At 36.8% G+C, this 19,659-nt stretch overlaps 1 protein-coding gene across 1 annotated transcript in view; it reads left to right on the top strand.

The window, feature by feature from the left end:
• Positions 1–19,659, top strand: part of GABRB2 (gamma-aminobutyric acid type A receptor subunit beta2) — a gene marked incomplete at both ends in the record, with an annotated part of 195,301 nt that overhangs the window by 59,671 nt on the left and 115,971 nt on the right. The window contains one exon of the mRNA XM_080942071.1: positions 5,377–5,597. Coding sequence (XP_080798197.1) covers positions 5,377–5,597 — 221 coding nt within the window. The remainder of the gene's footprint in view (positions 1–5,376; positions 5,598–19,659) is intronic.

The raw sequence follows: 19,659 nt of genomic DNA, 5'->3' as shown, positions 1-19,659 counted from the left end.
TACATTTAAATTAGTCATGTACTTTCTTAATAATGGGTTTACACTGCCTTCCCAGTATTAGAACTACTGAAAAGCATCCAGAGTTCAGACTCTCCATCCAGAACTGAAGTCTTGGAGTGCCATTCTCTAGAGGAAACTAATCAACAATGACTATTAGACACACTTGTTGTTTCTGCAAGTGGTAATTAAAAGAGGTTGTTTTTTTTTTTCTTTTTAAATCATAAAAGCTTTAGAGAAGAAATTGAGATACCTATTAAAATATGTAATTTTGAAGACAAAGCTATTGTCTAGAAGAATGTACAAACAAGATTAGTCACTGAAGCTAAAGGTTCAAGTGTATGAACAGTCATTTCTTAAAGCTTACAAAATGTTGCTACAGTAGGTAAGTAGATTAATCCCATATTTTATCATTAATGAAAATATATTTTAAAGATTTCCCATTCAGGAAACTAGCAGATGCTCTTGCATACTAAAAGGACAGACCAGAGTCAAATTTAACACAATCATTCCCTGTTGGCTTCTCTCCAGATACAGAAAAATTAAATGGGAAAATGAAAATATATTAGTTATTTTTTTTCAAAATGAGTGACTGTGGTTTAAAAGTAAAACCAAGGAAAAGATTCATAGAATAGCAATGCCATCTTCCCCTGAGAAGAAAGAAATGAAGAATTAGGAAGCCACAGACACAACACAGTGAGGTGGAAGACAGAAGCATTGTGATACGCACTGACTGCAGACACAGGAGTGAAACCCAGAGTCTTGGCCAGGAAGAAACTTGAGCACCCAACAGAGTGAAGACCTCTAGCTAGAAGTGGCCAGAGGAGTGTCCATTGATGGAGGGGAAATGACCCTACAGAGAATCATCTTGTCTGATGATCAGGCTTCTGCCTTTTAGTTTCAGACATGCTGTCTAAAACCATGTAAACCCGGTTCACTAGGCAAATATACTGGAAAATCCAGATGGAATGACATTCAGCAAAGCAACTAACCAGAAGTCTTCAGAAGAATCATCACAAAAATAATGAGACTAAGAAACTATCCTGGGTTAAAGAAGTATAGAAAGTAAACATGGTAACTTTGGTGAATTCTGAACTGACTGATAGCATTCAAATGAATTAATTTTCTTTTGATAACTTCATATATATATGTGTATATATATAAACATATATGTATGTGTATTTATGCATTATGTAGTGTATATATAGATATATAATGTATATACAGTGTATATATACATAGATTATGTAATGTATAAATATATATGTACATATATATGAAATTGACAAAATAAAATTAATTCACACACACAGACACACACACACACATATATATATTTATATATATTTATATGTCATGCTTAATGTATTAGTTTTTGTTGTTGTGATAAAATACTATGACCAAGGCAACTCAAACAAGAATATATTTAGTTGGGTTTATGGTTCCAGAAGAATTAGTTTATCTGTATTTACATGGATATTCCAGTTGAATTGGATGGTTGTTGTAATATTTTGCATTTTCTAGTTCCCTTGGTTTCTTTGTTGAAAATCAAGGAAACATACAGGTGTGAGTAGTTACTTTCAGACTTTTACATTTTACTGATCTATGTTTTGTAACTATTCTCACATAGCTGAGTGTATTTTCTTACAAGGTCTTAAAACCCATTCTGTGTCCTTCAACATCATTCTTCCCTTTCCAAATTATTTTTGACTATTCTTATTCCTCTGTTTTGCATGTGAATTTTGACACCTTACTCATATTTTTATAAAAAGATTCTTGCATGTGAAGACAAAATTAATGTTTGTATTTTAGGGTAGATTGAAGCTTAATATTCACCCTTGCAGTCATGAGTACAGCATATATCTTCATATTTAGGGATATTTTCTTCTAGTTCTGCATGTAGGCATGTGTACATATTCATGTATGTTAGTTCAATAAATGAAAGAGAAGATACAAATTATAATAATACAATAATAATCTCACCATTGTACCAATTTTACTTCAATTCTATTTCTTTTTGGTCTATCCATTTTTTTTTTAACTGTACACGATCATAAGAGATAGCTGCTTTCTTATTATTTCCAGAATTTTTTTTACTTGCAGTTAGTGGGACAAATGGCCTGAAATATAAGCATCAGTTTGCACAAGATTAAAAGCAATTGGTTTTCCTTTTGGCATTCTAAATCCATCTTTGATGGAGATAGTCTGGATTGTGGTTAAGTTGAGAATTACTTGTTTCAACACAGCAACGTTGGGACAGCTGCTCATGGTTAAGTTCTCAAGATACAAGATCAATAGTGAAGCTGAAAGGGTTTATCTGAGGTAAACAGGCAGGTAGAGGAGAGGATAGACTGTAGGAAGACTTTTCCTCATGGGTACAAATTCTTTATTTCCTGAGGGTGCCACTGGCATATAGTTTTGAGACCACTGAAATGGAGGCTGCTCTGTTAGTTTACACAATATCCAGGCTCTATTTGGGAGTCCATCAAGTGCCTTGAAGATAAACTACAGGAATTAGCATGTAACATAGGATCACACATTACCATTTATTTAAAATTGTGCTTAAATACATATCAGCTGACTTATAAAGTCCTGCTGTTTCCAATTGTGTTTAATATAAAGAAAGCTTATGGTCAAGGCCATGTGAGTAGTTTTGACTTCTAATAAGATCAGTATTTTCTCCTTTTTAAAAATCTTTTTGTAATTGTATAGTTTACGTATTCACATTTCAAATGTTATCCCCTTACCTGGTTCCTCCCTCTCCTTTCCCCTTACCCAGCTTCTATGAGGAAGTTCCCCCTTCTACCCACCCACTCTCACTTTACCACCTTGACATTCCCCTACACTGGGGCATTGAGCCTTCACAGAACAGAGAGCCTCTCTTCCCACTGATGCCCTACAAAGCCATCCTCTGCTACATAGGCAGCTGGAGCCATAGGTCCCTCCATATGTACTCTTTGGTTGGTGGTTTAGTCCCTAGGAGCTGGGGGGTGGGGCTGGTTGGTTGATATTGTTGTTCTTCCTATGGGGTTGCAAACTTCTTCAGCTTTTTCAGTTCTTTCTCTGACTCCTCTATTGGGTCCCTATGCTCAGTCTGATGGTTAGTTGCAAGCACATTAATCTGTATCTGTAAGGCTCTTTAATTGACTATTTTTATTTCCTGCTCTTAAGCTATTTATGATATATACTTGTGAAAACTATGCCTGGTATTATTTTGTAGCATTATAGTTCCAAACTCTCTAGTGCTGTTTCTTCTGTTAAACCGGTGAAGTCTCCAAATGATCTTCACACTAACTTTTTTACTGAAACTAGAAATTAGAACCTACAGCTATCTGAACTGCCTTTAGAATGTTAGTATATCTGCATTATTAAGAGAAAAGTCTGGGGGTAATATTGGATGGTGTTTGATCAAGTAACTTCTTGATTAGTCCAAAGTGAGCAGATGTGTGAAACCAGAAACATATTTCAACTTTTTGTATGCATGACATGCTTAAACTTTTTTTTTTAAGTATTCGTAGCATATATCATGTGAGGCACAGAATTAGGATACATAAATCCCAGCCAAGTTTGGAAAACTCAGGTATTGTTTACACTGAATAGCATTTCTTATATACAGAATTATCCAGCTCTGGGCATAAATCCCAGAGGTATGGTTTGCAGCCCATTCACTTATTCACTATCTGTGCCCTGCTGTTGATCTAGCTTCTCGGGCTTCTGGAATGAGTAAGACAGGACTCTCATTTTTTAAAAGCCCTCAAGTAGGTCATTGTGAATTAATTTTAAAATAGATTAGGAATTATCTTTTTCCAAATGAGTGTTTTGGTCCTCCGGTTAGTCCTTTAAATGAAGGGGAGAGAGCCATTCCTTTGTGCCATAGGCTTCTAATGGATCAAGCATGTCACAATATATATGTTAATGCCTTATTCATAATATATTGCTTTATGTGGTTTACAAATTGCATTTGCATTATTTATTTAATTTACATAATAGTTCTGATTATATTAGGCATATATTAAAACTGCTGTTTATACTGAATCAACTGAGGCAAAAAAAAAAAAAAAGTGCTGTGTGTACCTGATAAGTAGCTCACTTCTCTTCACTCACTTGCACATCTCATTCTCTTAGTCATTTTGGTTTGTTTTTGGTTTGTTTTCTTCCTCCCTATAATGATTGAGTTGTTCTTGGTTCCTTTTCCAGTTTCATGACCTCTGTGTGTGTGTGTGTGTGTGTGTGTGCGTGCAAGATCCATGTATGAAAGAAAGCATGAAGAATATGTCTCTCAATGTATGGCTTCTTTCTGTTAACCTAATGATCTACAATTCCTGCTAGTATTGTATCTTTTATTCCCTTCATGGCTATAAACACCCACTACCTCTATGCGTAACATATTCTCATCCATTCATTTATGGTCATCTAGGCTAATTCAGTTCTGTAGCAACTGCAGATAATGCCAAATAGATATCACTGTAGGGGGATCTCTCTTGTAGTCCTTTGAGCCTTTCAGTTATGACTACAAATTGGACAGCTGGGCCATAGGGTAACTATATTTTTAGAGTTTTAAAAGCCTCTGTACTGATATCTGCAGTGTCTGAAATAGTTCATGTCTTTCCCAAAAGTGCATAGGATTCCTCTGTCACCATACCAACATTTGTTGTCATGTTATAGCAGGGCATCACTATTACCCATTCTTTTCTAAACGGTCAATCTCATGGGGTTGCTCTGTTCTCATTCTTCCTCTGTGTGCCTGCTGTCATATGAGAATGTCTTTCATCTGTCCACTACACATGACAATTCTGCTCAACCTTTAGGATTGTTGTGGACTCTCCAGTGCTTAGAATGTTCCTCTAAGAGCCAGTGGTTTGGCCTTTCTGTTCTCTGCACCTTATCAGCTCTATAGGGAAGCTTTTGTAGACACCATCCCAAATACATATTTTTAAATTTGCTGTATTTTCTTTGTGGACTACAACATTATTTGGCATTCCTTTCATTTATCTATGCTTTGTTTATAAATTCCCTTAGAGCAAGCTTTTGATCTCCTCAGCACTGCCAGCCACATACCAGGAACAAATTAAACATTTGTTGAATGAATCAGTGCATGAAATCTTAGATTTGATGTGCTAATTATTCCAATACTGAGGAAAACAAGTGCCTATCCTTTTAAATTTGTATGCACATCTTACCTAAAACAACCTTGTGCATTCTACTTTGTAAAACAACAGAAAAATCAGGTTATTTGATTATTCTTTGATATCTATCTTCCTGTAACATATAACAAATTTTATGTAGACTGAATGTTTTCAAAGTATGAGGTAAATCAATGAAAGCATTCCAGGAGTCTGTGGTGATACAAAGTAACTATATTTCTTCTCACATCCACAGGACTACACCTTGACCATGTATTTTCAGCAAGCCTGGAGAGATAAGAGGCTGTCCTACAATGTAATCCCTTTAAACCTGACTTTGGACAATCGAGTGGCAGACCAGCTCTGGGTGCCTGATACCTACTTCCTGAATGATAAGAAGTCATTTGTGCATGGAGTAACTGTCAAAAACCGTATGATTCGACTGCATCCCGATGGCACCGTCTTATATGGCCTCAGGTCTGTAGTGTTGATCTTAAATTTAAACTTTTCCTAGAAAAAGAAAATTCAGTGGCCTGTTGTCAGTGGATATATTGTGTTATTTTCTTTATTCCTTCTGCAGTTCTACTAAAAAATAGTTAAAACTACTATCAGGGAGATATCTGAGAGCTTAGAAAACCACGTGTACAAAGGACTTAGCGCCGGTTAAGACTAAATTGCTGTTTTACTTCTTCTAAATTATCTTCCAGTATCAGCTGCTGGTGCTGAAGCTGCTTTCTTTAAGGAATAGGGATAAAGAATGTCAAAATAGCTGAAGCACAGGATTTCTTGACAATTGAAAAACAGAAAACCCTGACTGTTGAATGATTGTTTGGCCATGGCAGATGCTCCTAAGCTGCTGAACTGGGTCATGGTCCTCTGGTGACAGGGAGGAATATCATGCCCTCTTGTCCTCCGAGGAGCTATCTGACTTGCAAATAGCAACCCATCTCATGTTTATTAATGTTTAATTTACACATTTAAGCGTACTTCCAGAAAAGTATTGCAATACCAGGCTATTAGGATGGGAATATTTTGTAAAGAAAGCTAGTTTAACTTCAGTTAAAACGAATGGATGGAGTTCTTGAAAAATATGAAAATACATTTTTTATTCTGAGATGATTTCAATGTAAACATTTCTGTTTGCATGGTAGAAGGAAACCGCTCTAGATGTCAGCATTTTCAAATGCCTCTGATCTATTATTTTACATGTAAATACTTTCTTTGCATGAGAAAAGGAAACTATTCTAAATGTCAGACTCTTCAGTTGTCTCAAATCTATTACTTTGTTTAAACATGTGGCTATCCTCCCATGATAATGATGATAGTGGCAATGGTAATATCCATCAGTTGAATCCTTCTCAGGTGTTAAATGCTGAGCTATGTATTTTCCACACAGTTACCACCTCCACAACCTATCTCAATCCCCCACGCTCTCAGTCTCTCTGTCTCTCTGTCTCTCTGTCTCTCTGTCTCTGTCTCTCTCTCTCCCCCTCCCTCCCTCTCCCTCCTTCCCTCTCCCTCCCTCCCTCTCCCTCCCTCCCTCTCCCTTCCTCACTCTTCCTTTCTATCTATCTATCTATCTATCTATCTATCTATCTATCTATCTATCTATTCATATATCTGGTTTATTTTATCCACTACAGCTATGGCCTGAACATATTAGATGGAAATTAGAAAAATAAAATATGGGTTTCAAGCTATGCACCATTATGACTAACATGATAAAGTCTTCTTTGCTGAGTTATTCTGTCCTACCTAAAAACAGGTCACCCTTTTCCCCACATATCCTTGTGGCAGCTAATTATACACCTTTGTAGCCATCTTAACTGCTGGGTCAGATGTCCTGGAATTGCAATATCTATGTTTAAACAACCCTTTTTCTTCTTAATAACAGCCCTGAAATACAGGGGTACTGGGACTGGCAATTTATATACACGAGGAAGAAGCTGTAGAGATATCATTTAGTGAACAGCTACATTTTTATATAACTCTATAAAAAAACCAGCAATGTGCTAAGGTTATTTACAACTAAATAACTTAGACATAAGTTATTATATCTATATATATTATATATTTATTCTTATATAAGATATAAGAATAAAGACTAAATCTTTGTTCATGAAATAGCGATACAGGAAAAATAAATTCTTACTGGTTTATTGTCAAACCTAAGACTGGAAAAGTTATACTCACAATAAATGATAAATAAAATAAGTCATGCTTTCCAGTTATGGATATTAACGTGAACAGAAATATATCCCATCTAACAAGAGTGTGTCGTGTGTTGTATGGGAAACATTGAAACTGTATGATGACTTCGTCAAGGGGTACCAGGATAAGTGCCAGCAACCTACACACTCAAAGTGACAGGGACTTATAAAGGCTTAGAGACAGGTTTGACGAAGACAGGTCCAGGAAAGGATACGGTTGGCGTGACAGAGCTGCAGCTCTGTTTCTCCAAATATTGAAAAGAACCGATTAAAGAGAAAAATGTGCTACAATCACTGTTCACTTGCAGTAAAACTGAGCTCTCTTGTAAGACAGTACCCAGGAAGCCCAAATTCCTAAGTGCAAAGGATCTATGAACCAAAGGTTGAAGGACAGTTAAACTCTGGCCTGTGCAGTATCACAGCAGGGAATGTCATAAGGAGAGAACATGCACACAGTTAATCATCTATCAAGGTGTTGAAAACCACAGAGGGACCATGTCATGGCCGGGCACCAAACTCAGAAAGCCGAGGTAGCAGCCTTTTCGTAGCATGGTTTTTACTATCGCCTTTGACCAAAATGAAAAATTACCTGGAAGAGGAAAAGCTAAAGTCCTATTAATAATACACGGTGCATCTGGGTTTCCTTCATATATACTATACAAATTATTATGTACACGCCTTACTTTACTTGTCATACAACTTCTAAATTTCAGTTTCTTGGTCAGAGCATGGGTAATATGTTCAAGGAATAAACAGTTTGCTGGTGTTTGACTGAATTACTCTGAATACTGTCCAGCCATGGGAATACTTTACTACTATTGATAAAATAGCATTTGTTGAAGCTGAAATTGATGAGTTTCTGAAATACTTTGTAGATGAGGCCTCAAACAGTAGTGGAAGATTCTCATAGATTGATTAAAATCATTCATGGAACATGACAAGTTAGTATAAAAAAAGGACTTTGTAATACACTTGGAATAAATCTGAGACACCATAATGGATGCTATCAAAAAGTGATGACAGATAAATTAAAGGAATGTGTGTTGTCTGTGTAAGAAGAACATCAATTGATGGGTGGGTCAAAAATATCATGTTTGCCATGTAAGAATAAAATTGGGTGTGGTATCATCTGTCTGTGATCCAGTGCATATCTGGTTAGATAATATGTAGAGGCAGGAGAATGACTCACATGCTCAGGCCAAATAGTCTGGTGTATGAAGCAGTGAGTAAGGAGACCCTGCCTCATACAAGCTCAAGACTGATGGCCGGAGTTTTACTGTGACATAACACACATGCCATGGGAGAGTCACCCACCCTAACACACATAAACACATATATCATTTGCATATACACATCATAGTCATATATTTACATAACAGAAGTTTACTACTTTCCCTTGCTTCGGCACCAGAATGTTTATCATTCTCTTTTGTTTATTGGCATCAGGACAAATAGTTTTCCTGGTGTAGAAACCTTGGCTGCAGGTCTTAGGACTTGAAGAACATCTGTTTCTCCAAGTGCATCTACAATTCAGTGTCTCCATTGAGAAGCCAAATATCATTATGATGGATCCATCTTTATATGTGATGTAAGCCTCCTCTCTTGAGTTTCCCAGTATCCTTTGACTGTTCTGTACAGTACAATATTTCCTAGGTATTTCTCCTCTACATTTGATGTTCTCTATGCTTTGTATGCTAGAATGGACATCTCAGAGATTGGGAAATTTTCTTATGTGACTTTTTAAAAAATACTGCCTGTGCTTCTAACTTAGAATGTTTCTTACTTTGTGCCCATAATTCAAAATTTTTTTCATACTGTCCCAAAGATTTCCTGAGTCCATTCATATTTTTTAAAAGTCATTGACTTCAGCAGAATGATGAAATCATTTTGTATTATCGTCAAACTCTGATGTTTTGCTCACTCTGAGATTCATTTACTGTTGAAACTTTCCAATGATATTTTTTATTTCACTTACCATATATTTTATTTCTAATATCATTCCCATTTGAGTTTTATTCAGTATTCTGGATCTTTGATGAATTCTATTTTCAATCCTGAATTGATTTTCTTAATTCATGCAGCTGATGGTGTTTTTCTTGGTATTGACTCCAGAGATTATTTGCCTCATCTTTCAATTGATTCATGAATTTATTTGCATCCTCTGTGGAATTTTTGGACATATTTCTTATTTTGAATTTTTGTCTAGAATTTTCTTCTAAGTCACCGTCATTGGCAGCCATCAGTATGTAACTGTTAATTTTTTGAGGAGACATTATATTTTGGCTCTTCTTGTCACTGGTATTTGTACCTTGGGATTTGTCAATATGGAGTGAGTTGAGACTTTTTGTCACAGTGCGGTTGACTGAGAGAGTGGTGCTTAACATCCCCTGAGCTTCGTAAGTCTTGACTGCACTCAGCATCACTTACAGTTCCGTTCCGAGGAACTTGGCATTTGCCATGGAGCGGGTTAGTGAGGATGATCGTGGCTTTGCTGAGGATAGGATCCTGATGATCTCAACTTTATAAACCAGAGTCAGTGCAGTGTGGCGAGGACTTGTTCCAGGACAGCAGTTTCCCATCTTCAGAACCGGGTTTCATAAAGCATTGTGGGACAACGACAGATGCTGGGGATCCTGTGACCTCTAAGGTCAAAGTTATAGTGCTTGAAGAGTGTTGTGCATATGTGACAAATGGAGATGGTTCACTTCTGGCTTCTGGTGGTGCTCAGGGAAGAGAAGCTCACTGGGGCAGGGAACAGGGTAGGCGTAGTGGCTTCTTCTCCAATGGCTTTATTGGCCTCTTCCTTGTTGAGCTTCAGTGAGTTCACTGAGTGGGAAAGTAAGCCCTAGAGGCAGGAGACTAGCTCTCTGATGTGCTTAGGCTTGATGCTATGGGAACAACAGAGGAATGCATGAAAGGCAAGGTGTGGAGGGAAGGACTGTTCCTTGTTAGGACCACAAACAGGCAGGTGATGGGTACCTCAGAGGCTGACAGTTTTGAAATGCCTTGATGTACCTGTGGCCAATGCTGTCAGAAAAAAAAATGATACGTATGCCAGATGCAGCAGTTTATGGGACTTCTTATGGTGATTGGTGTTTTGGATAACCACAGGTTTGACTGAAGTGTGCTCAGACCAGGGAGAAAGTGATCCTTACTTTTTGCCAATCTCAAGATGAGATTTATGGGGTTTGGACACATTTCAACCTCACTCTTGCTCTATGCCTAGTCTTCCAGTGGTACTTACTCCTGATGCACCTAGAGCAGAGGATCTCAACCTGTGGGGTCATGACCCCTTTGGGTCAAACAACTCATTTTCAGATGTCACATATTATGCATCTTGCCTATCAGATATTTATGTTATGATTCTTAACAATAACAAACTTACAGTTCTGAAATAGCAGAAACTAATTTCATGGTTGGGAGTCACTACAACATGAGGAACTGTATGAAACAGTTACAGCAGGAAGAGTGGTAAGAATCATTGCCCTATAGACAAATGGTTTGGGGTTTATGACATCTCTCCCTGAGCTGGATGGTATTCCTGATAGTAGAAAATCATTACTTCTCCTTCTCCACTTTCAACAAAGACTCTTGACAGAATAAACAATTTTTGAACACCTGTGACATTCATAAAACTCGCACTTCTGTGCAAAGCCGGCTCATTAATGTTGGTTGCTCTCTTGGTTGCAGTATTAATCAGCCAATGCAATTAATAAAAAGATTTTAAAATACAGTTTTAGGTAGTCCTCGCAAATTTTATGGAAAAAATAAAATGATTTCTGCTGAAAACTAGCCCATTCTTGATACTCTATTCTCATCTTCAGGTATCTTTTCTTTTCTTTTCTTTTTCTTTTTTTTCTTTCTTTCTTTTTTTTTTTTTTTGCGATGGATAGAATGAATTTAGTTAAAATGACCATTGTAAGTAGTGAATGCAAATGCTTAGCTTCTCCTTCTCATCTGCTGCTAGTCCTGGTATTTTCCATTTCTCACAGTCTGATAAGAACTTTATTTGGAATCAATGTGAGAAAAATGTTAAAACAATATTTGTGATTAGAACATTATTGTAAGTCTCTAAAACTTACAAAAAGCTTTATCATGTAATACGACAGACTATGCATATTTACTTACTAAATAGTACTTATGTTCTATAATTTTGTCCATATTATATGAAAAACCCCAATGGAACTTATAGAAATGTAAATAGCTAGTTACCTTAAATGCAGAAATATTACTCTTTATTCTTCAGTCCCATCTTTTGTATACTGCTTATGTGATAAAATATCTGGGAAAGCTTGGGAAATAAACTAGAAAAATGGTAGAGGAGAAAAGCTAAATGGAAATTACTTTTAGTAGACTGGTAGATAGAGACTTTTCTCTTGCACAATGAAATTAAGCCCCGAGAAACATCAGACTCAAGTCTTCTATAGAAAGTCACCTTGAGATCTCCATCCCGGGGTTTACAGGAGTTAGAGACTATTCTACAATGACAATGAAGAAGATGGTAATGATGATGGTATTAATGATGGTAGGTGATGGTGATGATGATGTTGGTGGTGGTAATGATGATGATGATGATGATGGTGTGTGTGTGTGTGTGTGTGTGTGTGTGTGTGTGTGTGTGTGTGTAATCCTTGGACACAGATAGAGTCAGTGCAAATACATCAGTAATGGTAGAGTCTATCAGTGTGAATAATGAAAACTGAAAGGAAATCTTTCAACCTCAGAAAGCAATCTGAGAGCCAGACAGTTTTATAAATCAAGGCAATGACCAGTGAACTTTTCAAATCAAAGACGTTGAGCTGAATGTCTGTGGCATAACACAAGAGCACGCGCAAACCACAGCATCCTACCCTCTTGGCTGGAAGGAAGGAGAGGCCATCATCCACGGTATTTGAGTGAACTGTCATAAAGTAGTATTCAGTGAATCTTTCGAGCATTTAAAACATAGCCATGATGATGTCGGTGGTGTGATGGGACCCCAGTGTAGGAGTTGCAGGAAGGTCTGAAGGAGCTGAAGTGGTTTGCAACCCCATAGAAAGAATAACACAATCATCCAACCAGAACCACCAGTGTTTCTAAGGACTAAACCACCAGCCAAAGAACACATATGGACGAACTCATGGCTCCAGATGCATATATATCAGAAGATGGCCTTATTTTGCATCAGTGGGAGGGGAGGCCATTGGTCCTGTGCAGGCTTGATAATCCAGTGTAAGGGAATGTTTGGGTGGTGTAACAGGGAGCACCCTCATAGAAGCAGGAGGAGGGGACATAGGATGGAACGTCTTGGAGAGGAAACAAGGAAGGGGATATAATTTTAAATGTAAATAAGCAAATTAACCAATAAAAAATTGAAAAATAAAAAGAATGTTACATATAATTTATAGTCTAACTTTATCAAAATAGTATATTTAGTACATTTCAAGGGCTAATGAATAATTAATTGGAAGCCAATCAGCACTCTACTATGAAAATTGAAAGTTGATGACTCATTCCAAATTTATTGAAATGTTTGCTAAATGCTTGTTTTAGCTCCCTGACGGCTGTAATCGTATAGTTTTGCTTATGTATGCCGTCTATAGACTTCTAAGAAATATCTCATTTGCTTGTAGCGATGTCCAATATATCTGAGCTCTACCAAAGACATCGGTTGTCTTTGAAAAATAAACTCTTCTGATGAATTAATTATAAAGCAGAAACAAAAGCATCACTTTCTGATTTACAAAGGAGTCAACCCATGTTATCACCAGGCAACAGCTCTCTGTAACAAGCTACATTTCCTTGAAAACTTAACATCAGCCATCAGCATTAAAATTAATGTCAATTCATTAGCATCACCTGTAAGAAGGGTAACATGTTAAAAACTCTTTAAAAAATAAAAGAAAAACATTTTTAACTATAAAATTTTATTTTTTCTTTTCAATATTTGGCAAATATATTTAAAATAAAATGTCCCTGGCTCTCTACTTTCACGTATATTAATTTTACAAAATATATACATAGGTTTCTGTAAAAATAGATTGATGTTAAACTTTTGACATGAAGATCTAGTGCTTAACAATTTACAATAATAAGCATGGTTTATGTGAATAAAGTACTTCTGAAATTTACTTTATATCCACTCTGACAGATGTTTAAGATGTATTTCTTACACTGGATATGGGTTTGTGGGCTTGTTGAAAGGAGAAATACGAGGTTGTTTATGTAAAATATAGGATGCTCTCTGAAATCTGTCTAGTGCTTTAATGAGAAACTAGCAAAGCTGCTCGAAATCCAGTTTAGAACCGTGTAGCTGTGTGTATGCCTACAGGCTCACTCGGTAAAGAAATCACTCAGAATATTTACTGAAGCCTGTTGGGGTGGTGGTTGCTTTGTTTTAGTTTATTTTATATGAAGAATGACCTTCTTGCTTTGAGTCATAGTAGCCCATGTAAGGAGAATGTCTATCTATGTTCACTCCCTCCTGATGTGTGTGCCTAGACATGGAGTCAGCTGAGGACACTTGGCTGTACCACTCCCACGGGTAACATTAGATCAGAAACTTGTCACTAAGGTTCACGTTCCTAAAGAAAGATCTACCAGGCACCAGAAACAATAATTCTCCACCCCGACCCTGCTTTGTAGGCTCAGTCATTGGGAAAATGGCAAAAAATAAAAAAGGCAAGTGGGATTTTATTAATTCCATCTTCTCTTTCCAGTATGCACGTTTTAGCACAAGATGGTTATCATGCATAGAAATGTGCTGTATTAAACATTAATATATCAATTTTAGCTTGGATTTCATAATTGGTTTAATTAATTTTCACACAGATATTGAGCAATTGTATTTTGTCAGGCTGAAGAAAAGAGATTTTATTAACAATATCAGTCTTGGCCAGAGTCAGAGAACTGATCATATGCTCCTGGTCCTCAAAACAGGAAAATCATTTTTAGAGGGTTCTATTCTTAAAATTGTTGCTGTTTAAAGAGTCCCTATTCTTAATTTGCCTATGCTTCATGGAAAAAAAAAGATCCATAGGGCATTTTAGATGCAGCTTTTAAAGAACTGTGCCTAATTTTTTAAAGTAACTTTCTTCACTATATTTCTTCATATAAGATAAAATTATTTAGATTAAAAGTAAACGTATTTAGAAGTAATTTATAGCACCTCTAAGTTCACCTTCTATGGCGGTTTGAATGAGAATGCCCCCCATAGGCTCATATACTTAAATACTTGACTCCCAAATGGAGGAACTATTTGGGCAGAATTATAGAGGTATAACCTTGTTGATGGAAGCATGTCACTGGCATAGGTTTTAAGGTTTCAAAGGCTCATGTCAAGCCAAGTATCTCTTTCTCAGCTATAGCTGCCTTCTGTCATATTCTACACAGTAATGACAATGAACTGACCCTCTATAAACTTTAAGCAAGCCCTGGCTTAAAACATGAGTTTAAAAGTTTCCTTTGGTATGGCATCTCCTCATAACAATAGCACCCTGACTAAGAAAGCTTCTTTAAAAGGCAAATATGAAAAGGGAACAATATGCCTGCTTTTGAGGAGAGTGATTAGGTAAGAACAATATATCTCCAAACACTGAACTTCCTATTCAAGGACTGGTCTCTGTTTTGTTGGTGTTTAAGTTACCACATATGTTCTTGCTGGATGAGTTAGACTCATATTGTTTCATTAACATTGTGAAATAGTTTGGATCGAAGTCAACCACAGTAGAGTCAGAATCACAGGACTGAAGGCTGTGAGGCAGAGATGGTGTGTGGACACAAATTGTAACATTTTGCTGAAGTTTTAAACAGGAAAAAAAAAAAAACATTTGAAAGGGAAAGGCAAGTCTAGCTACTTTGTTCTTCTCTACTTTTTTTTTTTCTGGCTTATCATATCTTAGTGGTTAGTAAATCTCTTGTATTCCCACCAACATTTGTTCCTAGACACCATTATGACCACTGACTTCAGTGGACAGAAAGCTGGATATGAATGCTTAGCGTGTCAAACTTTGTCTCAGAGACAGGGGAATTCTAGGCAGCTTTCTCTAAAAAAGCAAGGATATTGTATTACAAGCCCAAGGAATGAACTTGATAGCATCATTGATGTGCTAAAGAGGACAGACATTAAAATGCATTAACCAATATGTAACTAGGATTGTAGAAAAATCTATGGCTCACATTTATGCCTTATAGTGGGTCAATATTGTTTCCATAAGTTCACTGGCAGAATTTGCATATCCTTTATCTCTTCAGGTATGAACATTATGGGTCAATAGAATGCCACAGGTGAAAAGACGTTCAGTGTTTATCTTATTCTGTCTCATTTTAAGCAACACATCTCCCAGTGAACATTGAAGATTGTTGCTCTTACATTAGAGAGTCCCTATTCCTTTTTAAAATTTAATTTTGTTGTATGTATACTTATTCATGTTACATACACCTCCAAGTTACCCTCTCCAACAATCTTCCATTCCTCCACTCCCTTTCCTCTGAGCAGGTGGACCCCCTATGGGTATCTCCCAGTCTCTGTGAGGCTAGATGCTTCCTCTCCCACTGAGGCCAGACTAGAAGAACATATCCCATGTACAGGCAACAGTTTGGGGGAAATAACAGCAGCTCCAGTTGTTTGGAACTCACATGGAGACCAAGCTGCAGATCTGCTATATATGTACAGGGAGGCCTAGGTCCAGTCTGTGTATGTTCTTTGGTTGGTGGTTCAGACAAAGAACTGTAAGGCTCCAGGCTAGTTGCCTTTGTTGGTCTCTCTGTGAAGCTCATATCACCTTTGGGGCTCTCAGTTCATTCTCTTATCCTTCCATAGCAAGCTCCATCTCCTCTTTGGTTGTGGGTATGCATTTGTCTGAGTCAGCTATTTTGTTAAGCCTCTCAGAAGACAACTTGTTCCTGTTGAGTGTTAGGGATTGGTGTTTGCCCATGGGATGGGTCTCCAGTTGGGATGATTATTGGTTGGCCATTTCTCCAATCCCCCATGCCTGCATTTCTTGTAAATAAGATAAACTTTAGGTTGAAAGATTTGTAGGTATGTTGGTATCTCTATTTCTCCCATGGGGTTTTCTGCCTGGCTACAGGAGGTGGTCTCTTCAAGCTCCATATCTCCAGTGTAGTGATTTATAGTTACGATCATCCCTATCAATTTTTGGGCACCTCTCTTATACAAGGTCTCTGTCTCACCCTGGAGATGCTATCACCTCCTCACTCCCATCAGTTACAGATTTTCATTCAATTTAATGGCCATCTCTCCTGTCCTTCCCCACACCTGATCTGAAGCCCCCCATTTCCCTCATTATCTCCCTTCATTCCCAATTCTTTCCCTTCATCTGCTTCTTATGACTATTTTATTCCTCCTTATAAGTTAGATTCAAGCTTTCTCGCATGAGCCTTCCTTCTAGCTTAGCTTCTTTGCATTGGTGGAGTGCAATGTGGTACATATACTTCCTGGGTAATATTCCCTTAAAAGTGCATGTCCTTTTGAAACTGGGTTACTCAAGTTCCATCCATTTCCCTGAAAAATTCGTCATGCCATTGTTTTTAATTGCTGAATAGTATTCCATTGTGTAGATATACCACATTTTCTTTATCCATTTTTAGTTGAGGGACATTTATGTTGTTTCCAGTTTCTGGCTATTATGAATAAAGCTGCTGGGAGCAGAATTGAGCAAGTGTCTGTGAGATGTTGGAGCATGTTTTGGGTCTGTTCTTAGGTGTGGTATAGCCATGTCTTAAGGTAGACCTATTATCAGTTTACTGAGAAACTACCAAATTGATATCCAAAATCATTGTATAATTTTGCACTCCTTCTAACAATGAAGAAGTTTTCTGCTTGCTCCAAATTCTTGCCAGCATGTGCCATCTTTTGAGTTTTTCAACTTAGCTATTCTGATGAATGTAGGATGGCACCTCAGAGATGTTTGGATTTGTATGTCTGTAATTAATAAGGACTTTGAATGTTTCTTTAAGTGCTTCTCCACCATTTTGGATTCCTCTGTTGAGGAGTCTCTGTTTAGTACTGTACCTCATTTTTAATTATGTAATTTATGTTGCTAGTGTGTAACTACTTGTGTTCTTGGTAAAATTTGGAAACTAGCCCTCTGTCAGATATAGGATTGCTGATGATATTTTCCAAATCTATAGGCTGCCTATTTGTCTTATTGACAGTGTCCATTATCTTACAGAAGCTTTGCATTTTCATGAGGTCTCATTTATGAAGATTGTTGATCTTAGAGTCTGAGCCATTAGTGTTCTGTTCAGGAAATTGTCCCCTGTGTCAATGTGTTCAAGGTTACTTCCAATTCTATGGACTTTATTGTATTAGGTTTTATGTTGATGTCCTTGATACACTTGGACTTAAGTTTTGTGCAGGGTGATAAGTATGGATCTATTGTCATTCTTGTATACGTAGACATATAGTTAGTCTCATATCATTACTTGAATATACTTTTATTTTTCTATTGAATGGTTTTGGTTTCTTCATAAACAATCAACTGCTCATAGGTGTGTGAGTTTAGTTTTGGGTTTTTGATTCAATTCCATTGATTAAAGTATCTGATTTTTTTGGCACTACCATGTAGGTTTTATCAATAATGCTCTACAGTATAGCTTAAGGTCTGGAATGGTAGTTTCTCCTGAAGTTCTTTATTGTTGTTGTTGTTGTTATTATTATTAAGGATTTTATTGGTTATTCTGGGTTTTTTGTTTTTCCATATGATGTTGAGAATTGCTCTTTCAAGGTCTATAAAAATTGTGTTTGAATTTTGACAGTGATTACATTGAATCTGTAGAGTGCTTTCAGTAAGATGGCCATTTTCACTATGTTAACCCTACCTATCCATAAGCATGGGTTTGAGAGTCTCACCGGTAACTTTAGTATCAACATTATAGTATCCCTATAAATGGGGAGGTAATGAGTTAAAAGTCTATCAAAGCCTCTAATGTATGCCTCTATTATATTGGTAACTAGGCAGATTCCTTCATGGATCAGACTATTGGGCAAGATCCAAAAGAATACAGGGCTAATTATTAATTTTATGGACTGAATAGTGGTGTTGATTTCAGCCTATGGAGGAGGAAGGGGAAAATTAAAATGATATAACCTTAGTAAATTATCTCTGGAAAATTATTTAAACACCTTAAGAAAATATTTTACTCAGCTGTTGTGCTAAGCTGATGCGGAAGAGCTTTAGCCATTCTGCACCTCTTTATTTTAGAGGCCACAAATAAAGCAAGCCTTCTCTTTAGAAACCCAACTAATGTAAAAGGTTAATGACTCAAATCTCATTCCCCATAACATGAAATGCTCAAGCTGTTTTACTTTGCAGAAGGAGCTCATTATGTGTCTTCTTATAGACAGAATAAAAAGGCAGCACAATGCTAAATGGCTATAAATCTTTAGAGGGAGATACTAATCCCGAGCTGGATTGTTCCCACTAGCCATAATGGTGGAAATAATTAGAACTTTATATTGTAGGAGCTGTAATAAGCTGACAGCTAAGAGAAACCAAACAAGACAAAGAACAAAGATTCTACAGATGTCAAAGCACTAGGAGGTGTCTGGCTATTAGCAAAGACCCATCAGAACAGCCATATTGCAATGTTCAGAGCATAGGTTTGGACTCTAATTGCCTCTTTTCAAGGACACTCAAAACCACAGACATGTTGTGCTCCATCTTCTAGCCTTGGTTTACTTATTAGTTAAATGGCCTTTAATCATAATTACTTTGAACTATTATGGAAGCAGTTAAATGGACAAATAGATGCAAGGCATTTAGCAAATTGTCTGGCAAGAAGTGAGTTAATTTTTAAAGATAATTGTTACCATTAGCATTTCTGCAAATATCTTACACTGACTTATTATCTTTTAGCCCATGATGATAAGGTGGGAACAAAATAAGGGGAGAAGGAAATACATGATTGAGTACTTACCAGGTACCCACCACATACCAGTACTTGATACACACAAAGAAATACAAACCCTACAATATGTGTCACTTACAGAATATTGGAAGTTAATAGGGGAAGAAAAGAAAGATAAAAAGGAGTATAGTAAGAAGCAAACTGCATGTTCAAAGACATTGGTGACTGAAAGTCACATAACAGCAGTGTGGTTAGAATCAACAAATAATTTCCCTTTTAGAAAGAAGGATATTCAAATTCAGTAAGTTGTTCAAAAAAGCACTATATTTGTCAAAACTAGAAATAGCTTCAATCACTGTTTGGCTCTAAAGCCTAATCCTTCGTACTTTAACTGGATTTAGGAGAGAGAAATAATTTGGTGCAGGTACTGGGATATGGAAAAACAGGTAAAGGCATACTGAGGACTTCCATGAATAGAA

The sequence above is a fragment of the Micromys minutus genome (assembly GCF_963924665.1).
Source record: "Micromys minutus genome assembly, chromosome: 31".
NCBI lineage: Eukaryota > Metazoa > Chordata > Mammalia > Rodentia > Muridae > Micromys > Micromys minutus.
This window is presented reverse-complemented; position numbering and strand designations above follow the sequence as displayed.